The 19,237-nt window shown below is 46.2% G+C and overlaps 1 protein-coding gene across 1 annotated transcript in view; it reads right to left on the minus strand.

Moving 5' to 3' along the window:
* Window positions 1–6,107: 6,107 nt before the first annotated feature.
* The window catches only part of st14 (ST14 transmembrane serine protease matriptase), a 55,742-nt gene continuing 42,612 nt past the window's right edge, over window positions 6,108–19,237 (minus strand). The window contains exons 12-19 of the mRNA XM_079531766.1: window positions 18,344–18,448; window positions 17,694–17,801; window positions 11,707–11,820; window positions 11,029–11,148; window positions 9,866–10,046; window positions 7,047–7,318; window positions 6,494–6,630; window positions 6,108–6,325 (exon numbers count right to left, since the gene is read on the minus strand). Coding sequence (XP_079387892.1) covers window positions 6,164–6,325; window positions 6,494–6,630; window positions 7,047–7,318; window positions 9,866–10,046; window positions 11,029–11,148; window positions 11,707–11,820; window positions 17,694–17,801; window positions 18,344–18,448 — 1,199 coding nt within the window. The 3' untranslated portion in view covers window positions 6,108–6,163. The remainder of the gene's footprint in view (window positions 6,326–6,493; window positions 6,631–7,046; window positions 7,319–9,865; window positions 10,047–11,028; window positions 11,149–11,706; window positions 11,821–17,693; window positions 17,802–18,343; window positions 18,449–19,237) is intronic.

The following is a 19,237-nucleotide window of genomic DNA, read 5'->3' on the forward strand; positions in this document are numbered from 1 at the left end:
TGTCACTTATATCCACAGAGCGAATAAAGATCATTTGCTTGTTCTTTATTTTTATATTTTATAAAAGCCTTAAACTACAGCTTCTGTGTAAGCTGACCTACTTACTGTAAAGTTCCTTTATATTAATATCATTCATATCCATAATGTAATGATATAATATGTTTATATTAATATCATTCATATCCAGATTATGTAACCTATACGTCATTTTACTTTGGTCTTTTTTTATTGTTTCCATTCCATTATTCGTCCAATCAGCCGAATGCAAGTACTGTTTTTTATTTTATTATAATTATCATTTTTAACACTTATTGCCATTTGTATGTTCGTTTGTTTATTATTATTATTGTTGTTTTTTTATATAATGTATTAAGAGTTTTAATTGCTAAAAAAAGAAGAGCTATCATTGCTTGTAACTTTGTACACATATTTATATTTAAATAAAAAGACATTTCCCAAATAAAGACATGTGTGGAGTGTCCTGTTATCGCGCACGCGCACACGCACACACAATTTACAATAATTTACAATTTAGGCATTTAGCAGACGCTCTTAATCCAGAGCGACTTACATTAAGCAATAACAAAAGCATGGCATACATCACATATATAAAAAGTAGTTATCATGAATCATGCGTAGACTAAGAACGTAACAGTGGAGTATCTATGTAAACTATACATACTATACTATATAATATATTATACATGTGTACTATAAAGTGCTATGACTACATAAAGTGCAATTCTAGAGCTGTCTACGTAACAAGCTATAAGTCTGTTTAAAATACTATCTAAGTCTACATAATGTGCTATCTAAGGGGCTAGGCTAGGGCAAGTGCTATGGGCCATGGTGGAGTCTGAAGAGGTGGGTTTTCAGACTACGGCGGAAGATTGGGAGTGAGGCTGCAGTTCTGACTGTGATGGGAAGTGCATTCCATAGTTTTGGAGCCAGAAGGGAGAAGAGTTTGGGACGTGTGGAGCGTTGTCCCGGCGTTTTTAGTGAAGGTACCTCCAGCTTCCCTGCGTTGGCTGATCTGAGTGCGCGGGAGGGTTTGTAGGGTACGATCATACTTGTGAGATATGGGGGGGCCATGCCTTTGGTTGCTTTGAATGCCAGCATCAGAGTTTTGTATTCTGTGCGGGCAGCGACCGGGAGCCAATGGAGGGAGCGGAGAAGGGGGGTGACGTGTGAGAATTTTGGCTGGTTGAAGACCAAGCGGGCTGCGGCATTTTGGATCAGTTGGAGGGGCTTAAGTGCACATGCCGGTAGGCCAGTAAGGAGGGAGTTACAATAGTCAAGTTTTGACAAGACACGCGCACCCACGCACACACACACACTTCTAGTTTATTGAACTAATGTCATGCACGTGTCCAGTGCATAGCCTACTGCAGGCCTGGTCGACTAGATTTAGAAGACATGTGTCCAGTGCATAGCCTACTGCAGGCCTGGTCGACTAGATTTAGAAGACATGTGTCCAGTGCATAGCCTACTGCAGGCCTGGTTGACTAGATTTAGAAGACATCTGTCCAGTGCATAGCCTACTGCAGGCCTGGTTGACTAGATTTAGAAGACATGTGTCCAGTGCATAGCCTACTGCAGGCCTGGTTGACTAGATTTAGAAGACATGTGTCCAGTGCATAGCCTACTGCAGGCCTGGTAGACTAGATTTAGAAGACATGTGTCCAGTGCATAGCCTACTGCAGGCCTGGTCGACTAGATTTAGAAGACATGTGTCCAGTGCATAGCCTACTGCAGGCCTGGTTGACTAGATTTAGAAGACATCTGTCCAGTGCATAGCCTACTGCAGGCCTGGTTGACTAGATTTAGGCCTCTTTTAGACGGCGACCATCTCCAGATAAAACGGCAAAGTCCTGTTGCGTTCTCATTTTTTATTGACCCTTTACACGAGAACGCACACTTTATGAAAACGCTATACTATCACTAGGTGGCGGTAACGGGCTGCCAAAAAGACCAGTCACCCACGTTATGTACAAGAAGAAGAGCCAGCTCCCCCTTCACGCAACCCTATCAGGGTTTTGCTATTCAACATTAATGTTACATTATAGCTGAATATTGGATGTTAAAAAAAATAATTTGAATAATATTGATCTGTGAACATTTAGTCTCTCTAGAAACTAAAGACACGACAGTAAACAATACCGTATATTTCTCCATTTCCATTGGGAAATGTGTTGGAGAATAGTTAATATAGAAAATAATAGAACATTACAAATCTATAACAAATCAGAACACAACGGGGTTGTGGCCATCGCTCGCTGTCTGCTTTCTAAAACGCATCGAGGTGACAGACAGGATGACAGACAGCCCAGAGCATGCAGGCAGAGCGCGCCACGGGATGGTTATATATTTTATAATACATTAGGCTACATGCTGCCGCGGCTGCCACCTATCACAATTAAGGCATTTTATTTACATCATGGTTTTACATTCACCATCGCTGATGAGCAGCGCTTTGTAGGCGAGGAGGGAGGCTTGTTCAGGAACTCCATTAATAATTATATGGCTCTGCATCAATGTAATAATATATGCGCTGCGAGCCAACGTGAGCCATGATGTCATACGTTTTGCGGATTCACCGTTTTGCCTGTTTACACGGAGAAGGGATAAAACGGCGTTCTCAAAGATTTCCACTCTGGGAGGTGGTTTCACTTTGTTGCGTTTTCACCTCCTGAAAACACCCTTCTCGTCTAAACGGACCCCAGCAAACAATACTTTATTTTGCCTAGACTAGACTAGATTTAGAAGACATGTGTCCAGTGCATAGCCTACTGCAGGCCTGGTAGACTAGATTTAGAAGACATGTGTCCAGTGCATAGCCTACTGCAGGCCTGGTAGACTAGATTTAGAAGACATGTGTCCAGTGCATAGCCTATACTGCAGGCCTGGTAGACTAGATTTAGAAGACATGTGTCCAGTGCATAGCCTACTGCAGGCCTGGTGGACTAGATTTAGAAGACATGTGTCCAGTGCATAGCCTACTGCAGGCCTGGTGGACTAGATTTAAAATTTTGATTCTCTTGCGTCGCAGTCCCGCCCCCCTACCATGGCCCAGGAAATTATTCTCCATTCATTTTCCTCATAGACATTTCAGAAAGTATTTATTTAAAGACGGTTACGCCGCGGACAAAGCCAACTCGAGTTGTGACAAATCATGACAACAAACACAATTTTTTGGGCCAAACAAATAATTAGAAAAACGGCAGGTTACAACACTTTTTTGTTATTTTTCTTCTTTGTAATTTGTCATGAGTTGTCACGACTCGAGTTGGCTTTGTCCGCGGCGTAACAGTCTTTAAATAAATACTTTTTGAAATGTCTATGGGAAAAATGCATTGGGATTCATATCCTGGGCCATGGTAGGGGGCGGGACTGCGACGCTCTATATAGGCGCCATTCTATTACCGTCATTACAGCCCAATACAATGAGTAGAGGGGCAAAAACTTTTACGAGCAGTAGCCGACATGCCTCAGGTTTCACCACAAGCAGTAACACACACACACACACAAACGCACGCACGCACACACGCATGCACGCACGCACGCACCACTAATGAAGACAGAGGAGACGTGCACGTACACACGTCCGTACGCACGCACACACACACGCACACCACTTGTGAGAACATGAGTTTTAGGAAGGTGATTTTTTTTTATTCCACAAAAAAAATACATTTATTTTTACCATTTTTAACTCCAATCCCATATGATTGGGGCATAAAAACAAGAAGTTGAAGGATAAAATTAAGTCGGACAATGTAGCATTACTTAAGACCATTTTTCAAAAATATATAAAAAAAACAACTTAACATTAGACAAAATCGCCAATTCCCCGAATGTTCCTCCTGACCTGAACACCCGTCCCAAAATATGCATAAAAACACAACAATCTTTGACAACATCACAAGAATACTGAGAAGCGATTGGCCTTCGGGCTTCAGCCCTCCGATTGGCCTTCGGGCTTCAGCCCTCCGATTGGCCTTCGGGCTTCAGCCCTCCGATTGGCCTTCGGGCTTCAGGCCTCATAAAAACAAAACATTTAGACCTCTTATTAAAAGGATCTCTGGCTAATAAGACAAATGTGCCTAAAAACATTATAATATACCTAAAATAAAAAATAGATAAAAACACTATTCAACACTATTCATAAATAGAGTTGATGATGTCATATGTCCATGTGTGGTCCAGCCCTATGGAATGTATAGGAATGCACATGCTAATAAAAAAGTATTTAAAATATTGCTTTGATGTTCATATTAGGAAGTATTAAGTTGTTTTTTTATTACCACGTGCATTCCATACATTCCACAGGGCTGGACCATAACCACATGGACATATGACATCATCAACCTGCGACGGGAGCATTCCTATTGAGTGAAAGATTCTCTATTCATGAAATAAATGCAATATTTCATCCATTCAGGACGGGAACCCCTTTTGGTTTTTTAAGCGTTATATTTTAGCTATTGAAAAATAGCAGATCTACAAGCTCGTAGCGCGGCACTCGGTGCCGCGCTACGAGCTTGTATATCTGTATATCTTGTATATCTGCTATTTTTGAAAAATCGTGAAAATGTGGCGTAAATCTTTGAATATATATTCTTTCACAGCGAACGTTTTTAACTCACATCTTTACTTCCGAGGGGTTCTTGGAAGAACATGTTTTCAGATGGGGGTCGGCGGCCAAATACAGATCATTCTTGGCGTCCTTGATATGAAATATTGAGAAAACTGTCAGGATTTAGAAGACATTTTTTAAATTTCGACGTCAGATACTAAATGGGTTAAGGTGTTTTTAGTTTAGTTGTAGAGGGAAAGGATAATGTTTTTAGGGCATATTTGTCAGATTAGCCAGAGATCCTTTTAACACCGTTTATCATGATCTGAAGTCTGAACTAGTTTCTGGATCAATAAATCTATTATTAACAGTTTCTTATGCTTCTGGATCTATAGATCAGATGTTCTCACACGTCACTCCTGTAAAAATACCCGTTTCATCCAAGAAACCCCTGAATTACATTTAAACTATATTTACATTTACATTTAATCTGCATTACATTTAAACTGCATTACACCACAAGGTCGTACGTTACCCGTCATTAACACAAACATTGCTCATGACAGAACATTCCGTCATATAGAATCCAACCGGCAACTGCTTCCGGCGTAACGTTCCGTCATAATAAGCTTTATTAGTCAAGTTGATATCAAACAGGATCGCCAATTTATTTTTATTTTCCTTTCCTTCTTCAGCGATCCTAGGCCGGTTTCGCACATATTGTTTTTTTTTACTTTTAGCTTATTTACATGTAATATCTCAGGGATTTGAGGCACTGATCGGTTGGTACTTTTAATGTCGTGGTTGTTTGTTACGATGACAATAAAGATCTAAATGATATGATTCTATTCTAAGTGGTTGAAGTGATGAATTCTAAATACTATTTCAATATTCCGAGGCACGTCTTTGAGAACCTCTGATAGACAGTTAGACACCGCTGTGCACACGTTTCATCGCAGCCTTTTTAGAATGATTGATAATGATTGATAATGGATCTCGTTCGCTCATAAATAGCTAAAATATTGCATTTCTTAAAAAAAAAAAAAAGTTAAAAAAAAAGCATATAAACATCATTGCGATTTTCAAACCACGGCCTTGTATTAAAATAAAACAAAGAAAGAAAAACAGATAAAAACATGAATCACACCCTAAAACACACCCAACTCCACACAGCTCCCTTCCATCTTGGCGGGAGTTCTCCGAATATGATTTACATATTTACACTCAATTAATAATAATAATAAGACCAGTGTAACGTGACATCATTGAGAGGGGGAGGGGTCTCCATTAAGAAAAAAACGTAAAAAAAATGCTCTCTCTCTGTGCATGTGTGTGTGCGTGTGCGTGTGCGTGTGCGCGCATGCGCGTGTGCGTGTGTAAATAAACAAAAGTTGTAACGCCAATTTTTGTTTCGTCTCCCTCTGAGCCCACCACCCCTCTCCCCCCCGTCCGGCGTCGCGTACTGATGATGTCATTGCCCTCGCCCCACCCCACCGCTCCCCTACCATCCCCTCCCGTGTCGCGTCTCGTACTGATGAGGTCATTGCCCTCACCCCCCTCCCGTGTCGCGTAGTGATGAGGTCATCATCAGATGCCTGTCTTGGTGCGTATCCAGTCCCTCAGCTTGGTGACGCGGCTGTAGACACCCGGTTTGTTGCGTCGGGCGCAGCCCTCGCCCCAGCTCACCACGCCCGCCTGGAACCACTTCCCGCTCTCCTCGAAGCACGTCAGGGGACCTCCCGAATCGCCCTGCGATAGGGGGGGGGGGAACAGAGCACATTTAATTTCAGCAAAGGCATTTCGATAATATGTCCGGGTAGTTCAGTCGGTAGAGCTCTCGCCTTTGGACCACAAGGTCATGGGTTCGATCCCGGGCAGCGCCAACTCAGTGTTATGAGTAGCATGGCTTAAACTCACCTGACAGGCGTCCACGCCTCCAGCCAGGAAGCCGCTGCAGAGCATCCTGGAGGTCATTCCTCCGTCCGTCACGTCGTTACACACCGTGTCGTTGATGATCTTCACCATGGCCTTCTGGAGGAGACGGGCCGTGCGACCTAGACACACAGAGAGAGAGAGAGAGAGAGAGAGAGAGAGAGAGAGAAAACAACATCTCTGATTGGTCGTGGAGTCAAAACAAAAAACACTAGTCTTTAAAATGTTTCTAGTCCGTACCTCCTTCCCTCCTGATCCCAGGGCTGAAGTAGCGCAACGGGGCGGGCAGGCTAACAGGCTAACAGACTAATATGCTAACATGCTAACATGCTAACAAGCTAACATGCTAACCATAGATATTAAAAAAATAGATGCCTCAATGGCTGCTGCAGTTGGCTGCAGCGATGTGTGTTGACGGGAGGGCGGAAGAATTTACACTCCTCCCTTGAGCACATACGCTCCAGAGTCTACCTTTATATGTCTATGATGTTAACAGGCTAACATGCTAACATGCTAACAGGCTGAACAGTATCTGTACCTCCTTCGCGGACGTTGCCCCATCCCGTCACCCAGCAGTTCATCCCGGGGCTGAAGTAGTGCGAGGGGGCGGGCAGGCAGATCGGGGCGATGGTATTGGTGAACTCCAGGGGCGTGGCCAGCTCCAGCAGAGCTACGTCGTAGTCCATGGTCATCGGGTTGTAGCCCTCGTGGCTGATGATGCTCTTTATCGCCCTCTGCTGGACGTCACTGTCCTGCTTGTACTGGTCCTGGAGACCGCTGTAGGTCTGCCAGTTGGACGCTATGTGGTTCCTACAGACAGACAGACAGTTGTTACGGTGTTGCTATTCGTTTGTTTAAAATCGTTTAATTAATCGAAAATGATCCTAACCATTTTAACCCTAACCCTGTATCGTCAATGGAACACACACACACACACACACACACACACACACACACACACACACACACACACACACACACACACACACACACACACACACACACACACACACACACACACACACACACACACACACACACACACACACACACACACACACACACACACACACACACACACACACACACACACACACACACACACAATCGCCTGGCCCTGTATCGTCAATAGAACACACATGTTTTATTAAGGAATATAATATGCCTTTTGCATTACTTCTGTATATCAGATAAATGTAGATTTGTATTTTAGACATTGAGGGAAATTAAGATTCTTAACTAAAACGCTGCTTATCAACTAACCGGTTAATCGATCAAAACTTATCAATTAACGATTAATGCATTAATCGATAATTCACATCCTTAATTACAAGGCATTTATTGTCTGTGTTCTACACACAAGATCTATAGCTGAATATAGGAGGGGCTGTACTAGCGCCCCTCAAAAATAGACGGCTCAAGGACACTTCGACACCCGCCAGGATGGGCCGGTAGGGATTGCACCGGGGACCTTTTGGGTTCCCAGGCGATCACTGAGCCTCTGACCGCCCGCCCACCCGCCCGACCACCCGCTCATCCACAGGAGCCAAAGAGGCTTCCAGGTGATTTATTGCACTTGATGTTGCAACAAAGCCAAGTGCTTTATAAACCAACACTACAGCTCTTCAAGTGCTCTCTCTCTCTCTCTGTGCGTGTGCGTGCGTGCGTGTGTATAGCACATCGATATATGTCTTCACTGTCAGGTGTAAATCCTGTATAATAAACCATACATCAGCGTTACTCGTCAGGAAATGGAAGAATAACATTAAACTAATCTGTGTTCCAATATATCTATTGTAGTTTTATGGTGTTCCAATATATCTATTGTAGTTTTATGGTGTTCCAATATATCTATTGTAGTTTTATGGTGTTCCAATATATATATATATATTGTAGTTTTATGGTGTTCCAATATATCTATTGTAGTTTTATGGTGTTCCAATATATCTATTGCAGTTTTATGGTGTTCCAATATATCTATTGTAGTTTTATGGTGTTCCAATATATCTAATGTAGTTTTATGGTGTTCCAATATATCTATTGTAGTTTTATGGTGTTCCAATATATATTTTGTAGTTTTATGGTGTTCCAATATATATATATTGTAGTTTTATTGTGTTCCAATATATCTATTGTAGTTTTATGGTGTTCCAATATATCTATTGTAGTTTTATGGTGTTCCAATATATCTATTGTAGTTTTATGGTGTTCCAGCGGTCTATAGTTTTAGTCCTAGTTTAGTCTTACTTGGGGTCTGTGGTCTTGAAGCAGTGGGCGGCAGACAGCAGTATATTTAGTCCTAGTTTTAGTCCTAGTTTTAGTCTTACTTGGGGTCGGTGGTCTTGAAGCAGTGGGCAGCAGACAGCAGTATATTTAGTTATAGTTTTAGTCCTAGTTTTAGTCTTACTTGGGGTCTGTGGTCTTGAAGCAGTGATAGTTTTAGTCTTACTTGGGGTCGGTGGTCTTGAAGCAGTGGGCAGCAGACAGCAGTATATTTAGTCCTAGTTTTAGTCCTAGTTTTAGTCCTAGTTTTAGTCTTACTTGGGGTCAGTGGTCTTGAAGCAGTGGGCAGCAGACAGCAGTATATTTAGTCCTAGTTTTAGTCCTAGTTTTAGTCTTACTTGGGGTCAGTGGTCTTGAAGCAGTGGGCAGCAGACAGCAGTATATTTAGTTATAGTTTTAGTCCTAGTTTTAGTCTTACTTGGGGTCGGTGGTCTTGAAGCAGTGGGCAGCAGACAGCAGTATATTTAGTCCTAGTTTTAGTCCTAGTTTTAGTCTTACTTGGGGTCAGTGGTCTTGAAGCAGTGGGCAGCAGACAGCAGTATATTTAGTTATAGTTTTAGTCCTAGTTTTAGTCTTACTTGGGGTCAGTGGTCTTGAAGCAGTGATAGTTTTAGTCTTACTTGGGGTCTGTGGTCTTGAAGCAGTGGGCAGCAGACAGCAGTATATTTAGTCCTAGTTTTAGTCCTAGTTTTAGTCTTACTTGGGGTCGGTGGTCTTGAAGCAGTGGGCAGCAGACAGCAGTATATTTAGTTATAGTTTTAGTCCTAGTTTTAGTCTTACTTGGGGTCAGTGGTCTTGAAGCAGTGGGCGGCAGACAGCAGTATATTTAGTTATAGTTTTAGTCCTAGTTTTAGTCCTAGTTTTAGTCTTACTTGGGGTCGGTGGTCTTGAAGCAGTGATAGTTTTAGTCTTACTTGGGGTCAGTGGTCTTGAAGCAGTGGGCAGCAGACAGCAGTATATTTAGTTATAGTTTTAGTCCTAGTTTTAGTCTTACTTGGGGTCAGTGGTCTTGAAGCAGTGGGCAGCAGACAGCAGTATATTTAGTCCTAGTTTTAGTCCTAGTTTTAGTCTTACTTGGGGTCTGTGGTCTTGAAGCAGTGGGCAGCCGACAGCAGCCACCTCTCGTTAATGATGGACGCTCCACAGGTGTGACCCCAGGTCAGGAAGTGGAGGCTGACCTGCCACGGCCACTCCCCCAGCTCCGCATCGTCCCCGCCCACAATGCGGTTCAGCTTGTACGGCCTGATGCCACACCCTGGAAGGGAAGAAACGCCCCCTCGTTAAACATTAAGACACGCCCACAATGCGGTTTAGCTTGATGCCACACCCTGGAAGACACGCCCATATTAGGCATTAAGACACACCCCCTCGTTAAACAACAAGACACGCCCACAATACGGTTCAGCTTGATAGCCCACCCTGGAATACACGCCCATATTAGACATTAAGACACGCCCACAATGCGGTTCAGCTTGATGCCACACCCTGGAATACACGCCCATATTATACATTAAGACACGCCCCCTTGTTGAATAAGACACGCCCACAATACGGTTCAGCTTGATGCCACACCCTGGAAGACACACCCATATTAGACATTAAGACACGCCCCCTCGTTGAATAAGACACGCCCACAATACGGTTCAGCTTGATAGCCCACCCTGGAAGACACGCCCATATTAGGCATTAAGACACGCCCACAATACGGTTCAGCTTGATAGCCCACCCTGGAAGACACGCCCATATTAGGCATTGAGACACGCCCACAATGTGGCTCAGCTTGTGCGGTAATATGACGTCAGATTCGGAGACCAATTTGAATAGTCCGTCCCACCTTTAACATTGTCTCCGCCCACCCTTTAAGTCATTAGTATGCATGGATGGATAGTCGCTCTCGTTTTAGACACGTTTCTAGACTCCATATTATCCCAAATAAGGACATTAGAACCAGTGGATGGACGACACTGTGCAAAAAGCATGGAATACGGATGTGTATTTTACAGGAAACACCCGTTAAACTTTACAACAAACTCCGGTAAACTCCCGCAATGTAACATCACACCTGTATATTACCGTATATTAACTGTATATGCTGCTAAACTTGAGGTTTACGGGGAAAACACAATTGCCCGTTAACTGCGCTGCGTGCGTGCGTTGCATGTGTGCGTTCCGTGCGTTGCGTGCGTGCGTACGTACGTGCGTGCGTGCGTGCGGTGCGTATATATATGTCATCTTACCACAGTGCTCCTCGTCAGACCCGTCGTCACAGTCTGTGACTCGGTCACACTCTGCGTTCACCTTGTTCACACACTTCTTATCCTTACACCTGTAACTGAAGAGTCCACAGTCCTCTGGGGCTGTGGAGAGGAGAATACTGTTAGTAACTGAAGAGTCCACAGTCCTCTGGGGCTGTGGAGAGGAGAATACTGTTAGTAACTGAAGAGTCCACAGTCCTCTGGGGCTGTGGAGAGGAGAATACTGTTAGTAACTGAAGAGTCCACAGTCCTCTGGGGCTGTGGAGAGGAGAATACTGTTAGTAACTGAAGAGTCCACAGTCCTCTGGGGCTGTGGAGAGGAGAATACTGTTAGTAACTGAAGAGTCCACAGTCCTCTGGGGCTGTGGAGAGGAGAATACTGTTAGTAACTGAAGAGTCCACAGTCCTCTGGGGCTGTGGAGAGGAGAATACTGTTAGTAACTGAAGAGTCCACAGTCCTCTGGGGCTGTGGAGAGGAGAATACTGTTAGTAACTGAAGAGTCCACAGTCCTCTGGGGCTGTGGAGAGGAGAATACTGTTAGTAACTGAAGAGTCCACAGTCCTCTGGGGCTGTGGAGAGGAGAATACTGTTAGTAACTGAAGAGTCCACAGTCCTGTGTGTGTGCGTGTTTGTGTGCGTGTTTGTGTGCGTGCGCGTACAGGTCTTGCAGGACGCCTCATCACTGCCGTCTCCACAGTCTCTCTTGGAGTCACAGACGACGTCCTGAGGAACGCACGACCCGTCGCCACACCGCCACTCGTTGTCATCACAGCCTGGACACGGAAACATAGAGTAACCATTATCCACATAACATGGACACGGAAAAGCATAGAGCAACCATTATCCACATAACATGGACACGGAAAAGCATAGAGCAACCATTATCCACATAACATGGACACGGAAAAGCATAGAGCAACCATTATCCACATAACATGGACACGGAAAAGCATAGAGCAACCATTATCCACATAACATGGACACGGAAACGCATAGAGCAACCATTATCCACATAACATGTACACGGAAAAGCATAGAGCAACCATTATCCACATAACATGGACACGGAAAAGCATAGAGCAACCATTATCCACATAACATGGACACGGAAAAGCATAGAGCAACCATTATCCACATAACATGGACACGGAAAAGCATAGAGCAACCATTATCCACATAACATGGACACGGAAAAGCATAGAGCAACCATTATCCACATAACATGGACACGGAAAAACATAGAGCAACCATTATCCACATAACATGGACACGGAAAAACATAGAGCAACCATTATCTACAAAACCTACCGTTGAATTGTTTTATTCCCTATAATCGGGGGCTTTGTTTTTATGTGCATCGCTGCGTAAAATGCGATATTCGGGGCTTGATTAGAGCTTAATTTGACTTAGATATTAAAATAAACGATGATCGCTTAGCATCGGGGACAGATGACTGTGTAACACAGTGCAGAAACACAGCATCGGGGACAGATGACTGTGTAACACAGTGCAGAAACACAGCATCGGGGACAGATGACTGTGTAACACAGTGCAGAAACACAGCATCGGGGACAGATGACTGTGTAACACAGTGCAGAAACACAGCATCGGGGACAGATGACTGTGTAACACAGTGCAGAAACACAGCATCGGGGACAGATGACTGTGTAACACAGTGCAGAAACACAGCATCGGGGACAGATGACTGTGTAACACAGTGCAGAAACACAGCATTGGGGACAGATGACTGTGTAACACAGTGCAGAAACACAGCATCGGGGACAGATGACTGTGTAACACAGTGCAGAAACACAGCATCGGGGACAGATGACTGTGTAACACAGTGCAGAAACACAGCATCGGGGACAGATGACTGTGTAACACAGTGCAGAAACACAGCATCGGGGACAGATGACTGTGTAACACAGTGCAGAAACACAGCATCGGGGACAGATGACTGTGTAACACAGTGCAGAAACACAGCATCGGGGACAGATGACTGTGTAACACAGTGCAGAAACACAGCATCGGGGACAGATGACTGTGTAACACAGTGCAGAAACACAGCATTGGGGACAGATGACTGTGTAACACAGTGCAGAAACACAGCATCGGGGACAGATGACTGTGTAACACAGTGCAGAAACATAGCATCGGGGACAGATGACTGTGTAACACAGTGCAGAAACACAGCATCGGGGACAGATGACTGTGTAACACAGTGCAGAAACACAGCATCGGGGACAGATGACTGTGTAACACAGTGCAGAAACACAGCATCGGGGAACGATGACTGTGTAACACAGTGCAGAAACACAGCATCGGGGACAGATGACTGTGTAACACAGTGCAGAAACACAACATCGGGGAACGATGACTGTGTAACACAGTGCAGAAACACAGCATCGGGGACAGATGACTGTGTAACACAGTGCAGAAACACAGCATCGGGGACAGATGACTGTGTAACACAGTGCAGAAACACAGCATCGGGGACAGATGACTGTGTAACACAGTGCAGAAACACAGCATCGGGGACAGATGACGTGTCCTGTGTGACGAGACCAGATTCGCTCAACTCGGTCAAATTCGGCATAATGGTGAAGTTAGCGCCACCATCAGGACTGGGTGTCTAATACTATAGTCTTGCCCCGTGAAAATGAGATATAGTTTGTATATCACAGATGTTTCTATTGGCATTAAAATTATGAATTAATAATGTGAACTGAAACGCTGCTATTGGGATGGCAGTCCAAGGGTTAATGTAAGTCTTAAGAGTTACGGACCCGTGCGCTGCGTGCACCTCAGGAAGTGCACGGAGCCGTGCGCTGCGTGCACCTCAGGAAGTGCACGGAGCCGTGCGCTGCGTGCACCTCAGGAAGTGCACGGAGCCGTGCGCTGCGTGCACCTCAGGACGTGCACGGAGCCGTGCGCTGCGTGCACCTCAGGAAGTGCACGGAGCCGTGCGCTGCGTGCACCTCAGGAAGTGCACGGAGCCGTGCGCTGCGTGCACCTCAGGACGTGCACGGAGCCGTGCGCTGCGTGCACCTCAGGAAGTGCACGGAGCCGTGCGCTGCGTGCACCTCAGGACGTGCACGGAGCCGTGCGCTGCGTGCACCTCAGGAAGTGCACGGAGCCGTGCGCTGCGTGCACCTCAGGAAGTGCACGGAGCCGTGCGCTGCGTGCACCTCAGGAAGTGCACGGAGCCGCGCGCTGCGTGCACCTCAGGAAGTGCACGGAGCCGTGCGCTGCGTGCACCTCAGGACGTGCACGGAGCCGTGCGCTGCGTGCACCTCAGGAAGTGCACGGAGCCGTGCGCTGCGTGCACCTCAGGACGTGCACGGAGCCGCGCGCTGCGTGCACCTCAGGAAGTGCACGGAGCCGCGCGCTGCGTGCACCTCAGGAAGTGCACGGAGCCGTGCGCTGCGTGCACCTCAGGAAGTGCACGGAGCCGTGCGCTGCGTGCACCTCAGGAAGTGCACGGAGCCGTGCGCTGCGTGCACCTCAGGACGTGCACGGAGCCGTGCGCTGCGTGCACCTCAGGAAGTGCACGGAGCCGTGCGCTGCGTGCACCTCAGGACGTGCACGGAGCCGTGCGCTGCGTGCACCTCAGGAAGTGCACGGAGCCGTGCGCTGCGTGCACCTCAGGAAGGGCACGGAGCCGTGCGCTGCGTGCACCTCAGGAAGTGCACGGAGCCGTGCGCTGCGTGCACCTCAGGAAGTGCACGGAGCCGCGCGCTGCGTGCACCTCAGGAAGTGCACGGAGCCGTGCGCTGCGTGCACCTCAGGACGTGCACGGAGCCGTGCGCTGCGTGCACCTCAGGAAGTGCACGGAGCCGTGCGCTGCGTGCACCTCAGGAAGTGCACGGAGCCGTGCGCTGCGTGCACCTCAGGAAGTGCACGGAGCCGCGCGCTGCGTGCACCTCAGGAAGTGCACGGAGCCGTGCGCTGCGTGCACCTCAGGACGTGCACGGAGCCGTGCGCTGCGTGCACCTCAGGAAGGCACCTCAGGAAGTGCACGGCAGAGAGATTAGGTTCATTTGGTGTTGGATTTGGGTTTATTATGCTTTAATCCAACCAGGACGGGAACTCCTTTTGGTGTTTTAAGCATTACGTTATACTCTAGCTATTGAAAAATAGCAGATCTACAAGCTCGTAGCGCGGCACTCGGTGCCGCGCTACGAGCTTGTAGATCTGCTATTTTTGAAAAATCAGGAAATGTGGCGCAAATCTTTGAATATATATTATTTCACAGCGAACGTTTTTAGCTCAAATCTTTGTTTCTGGGGGGGGGGGTCCCTGAAACAACATTTTCAGATGGGGGGTCGGCAGCCAAATACAGATAGTTTTGGGGATCCTTGACATGAAATAGTTTGAGAAACAGAAACATGAGGTTTTTCTGAAAACTGTCAGGATTTAGAAGACATTTGTAGAATCAAATTTAGGTCTAAATGAGTTAACAGCAGGACCAGGCCAGATTACAGCAATAAGCCACTAGAGGTGCCAGGTTACCGTGTATTACAGCAATAAGCCACTAGAGGAGTCAGGTTACCGTGTATTACAGCAATAAGCCACTATAGGTGTCAGGTTACCGTGTATTACAGCAATAAGCCACTAGAGGTGCCAGGTTACCGTGTATTACAGCAATAAGCCACTAGAGGTGTCAGGTTACCGTGTATTACAGCAATAAGCCACTAGAGGTGTCAGGTTACCGTGTATTACAGCAATAAGCCACTAGAGGTGTCAGGTTACCGTGTATTACAGCAATAAGCCACTAGAGGTGTCAGGTTACCGTGTATTACAGCAATAAGCCACTAGAGGTGTCAGGTTACCGTGTATTACAGCAATAAGCCACTAGAGGTGTCAGGTTACCGTGTATTACAGCAATAAGCCACTAGAGGTGTCAGGTTACCGTGTATTACAGCAATAAGCCACTAGAGGTGTCAGGTTACCGTGTATTACAGCAATAAGCCACTAGAGGTGTCAGGTTACCGTGTATTACAGCAATAAGCCACTAGAGGTGTCAGGTTACCGTGTATTACAGCAATAAGCCACTAGAGGTGTCAGGTTACCGTGTATTACAGCAATAAGCCACTAGAGGTGTCAGGTTACCGTGTATTACAGCAATAAGCCACTAGAGGTGTCAGGTTACCGTGTATTACAGCAATAAGCCACTAGAGGTGTCAGGTTACCGTGTATTACAGCAATAAGCCACTAGAGGTGTCAGGTTACCGTGTATTACAGCAATAAGCCACTAGAGGTGTCAGGTTACCGTGTATTACAGCAATAAGCCACTAGAGGTGTCAGGTTACCGTGTATTACAGCAATAAGCCACTAGAGGTGTCAGGTTACCGTGTATTACAGCAATAAGCCACTAGAGGTGTCAGGTTACCGTGTATTACAGCAATAAGCCACTAGAGGTGTCAGGTTACCGTGTATTACAGCAATAAGCCACTAGAGGTGTCAGGTTACCGTGTATTACAGCAATAAGCCACTAGAGGTGCCAGGTTACCGTGTATTACAGCAATAAGCCACTAGAGGTGTCAGGTTACCGTGTATTACAGCAATAAGCCACTAGAGGTGTCAGGTTACCGTGTATTACAGCAATAAGCCACTAGAGGTGTCAGGTTACCGTGTATTACAGCAATAAGCCACTAGAGGTGTCAGGTTACCGTGTATTACAGCAATAAGCCACTAGAGGTGTCAGGTTACCGTGTATTACAGCAATAAGCCACTAGAGGTCCTCACGTGGCTTATTGCTCGTCTAAAAGGGTTACAAACATAGAGCAATATCATAAAACTATTACATTCGCAAAAGTAGCTACCCTTTGCGCTAGGCGGCCGGGGAATTCACTTCTAGTCATTTTTATTAGTTGCCTAGTTTACTAGTTTACTAGTCGACTAGTTGTTTAACTACCTATTATGTAGTTTTTTGGGGGGAAATTGTACATTTGTACATTTAAAAACTTGTACATTTAAAAACTGTGCACATTGGTGACTATAACTATAATCTACCTGATATTGAGGCCTACAAAATCAGGGGAAAAAAAGTCTTCTGAAAGAATATATGTTCAATTTTCAAAAATTTGTGCCGCATTTTCACAATTTTTCAAAAATAGCAGACCTACAAGCTCGTAGCGCGCCACTCGGTGGCACGCTATGAGCTCGTAGATCTGCTATTTTTCAATAGCTAAAGTATAACATAATGCTTTAAAACACCAAAAGGGGTTCCCGCCCAAAATGTGTTAATCCCCTACTTTGCGCCACCAGGGAGGGAGACACACTTCCTTGTTTTTACTCGGCCGTCTCTGTGACGAGGGGAACAGGAGGCGCTTGATGTCTTTACGGGGCCGCCCGGAGCCTTAGACACCCCGCACGGCCAGGGTGTGTAAGGCAATCAAGCGCTTCCCTTCCCCAGTTCAGCTACAGAGCTGCGGGATCAATGCAGACAGACAGACAGACAGACAGACAGACAGACAGACCGACCGACCGACCGACCGACCGACCGACCGACAGACAGACAGACAGACAGACAGACAGACAGACAGACAGACAGACAGACAGACAGACAGACAGACAGACAGACAGACAGACCGACCGACCGACCGACAGACCGACAGACCGACAGACAGACAGGATAACTTACTACACTGTTTCTCGTCACTCTCGTCTCCACAGTCGTTGACTCGGTCACACACCCAGTACTTTGGTTTACACATCCCGTTGTCACACGCAAACTGGTCCTTAGCGCATTCTGGGGGGGGGGGGGGGGGGGGGGGGAGAGAGAGAGAGACATTCCATGGTGTTTATTGTCATATAATTATTGTCATATTATTTTATTGTCATATCACAAAGTAACATTTCACAGGTGTTAATAAATCAGTGGGTCAGAGTTAGTGTTGAGCAAGACTCTGAAGTTAACCCCTGATTGCTCCTGATGTGTAGGTTGCGGTCTGTGGATGTCTTTGGAAAAAAAAGAAAACAAATATATATATATATATATTTTGTTTTTTATAAAAAAAATAAAAAAAAGACAAAAAAAAAACATTGGGCACCTTGGGTCACTATTTTGAAAGTGTTGTGTGGCACACAATGTGTGTAAATGGTTTCCTCCGCCATCGGTGGGTGAATGTGTGTGTGCGTGTGTGCGTGTGCGTGTGCGTGTGCGTGTGCGTGTGCGCGTGCGTGCGTGCGTGCGTGCGTGCGTGCGTGCGTGCGTGCGTGCGTGCGTGCGTGCGTGCGTGCGTGTATCCATGCGTGTGTGCGTCCATGTGGTGTGTGTGTACGTGCACTCACTGCATTTCATCTCATCACTCATGTCGCCACAGTCGTTCCATCCGTCACAGTGCAGGTCGCTGTTGATGCAGGTCCCGGACTTACACGCAAACTGCTTGGGACACGCTGGGCGAGAGACAGAGAGACAACACACAGAGCGAGAGAGAGGATCATTATGACAGTATTTGCATATTGTATTATGCAAGTTAAGTGTTTTATTTGTATATTTGATATTGTTTTCTGTTGTATTATTATTTTTCAGTTTTTGATGCCAGTAATCGTTACCTTCAGGCCAATAAAGTTTTTTTGCTCCACACGTCCCAGACTCTTCTCCCTTCTCTAAAACACCCTGGACAACGCTCCACACGTCCCAGACTCTTCTCCCTTCTCTAAAACACCCTGGACAACGCTCCACACGTCCCAGACTCTTCTCCCTTCTCTAAAACACCCTGGACAACGCTCCACACGTCCCAGACTCTTCTCCCTTCTCTAAAACACCCTGGACAACGCTCCACACGTCCCAGACTCTTCTCCCTTCTCTAAAACACCCTGGACAACGCTCCACACGCCCCAGACTCTTCTCCCTTCTCTAAAACACCCTGGACAACGCTCCACACGCCCCAGACTCTTCTCCCTTCTCTAAAACACCCTGGACAACGCTCCACACGTCCCAGACTCTTCTCCCTTCTCTAAAACACCCTGGACAACGCTCCACACGCCCCAGACTCTTCTCCCTTCTCTAAAACACCCTGGACAACGCTCCACACGTCCCAGACTCTTCTCCCTTCTCTAAAACACCCTGGACAACGCTCCACACGCCCCAGACTCTTCTCCCTTCTCTAAAACACCCTGGACAACGCTCCACACGTCCCAGACTCTTCTCCCTTCTCTAAAACACCCTGGACAACGCTCCAC

Source organism: Electrona antarctica (assembly GCF_951216825.1).
Source record: "Electrona antarctica genome assembly, contig: scaffold_508, whole genome shotgun sequence".
Lineage (NCBI taxonomy): Eukaryota > Metazoa > Chordata > Actinopteri > Myctophiformes > Myctophidae > Electrona > Electrona antarctica.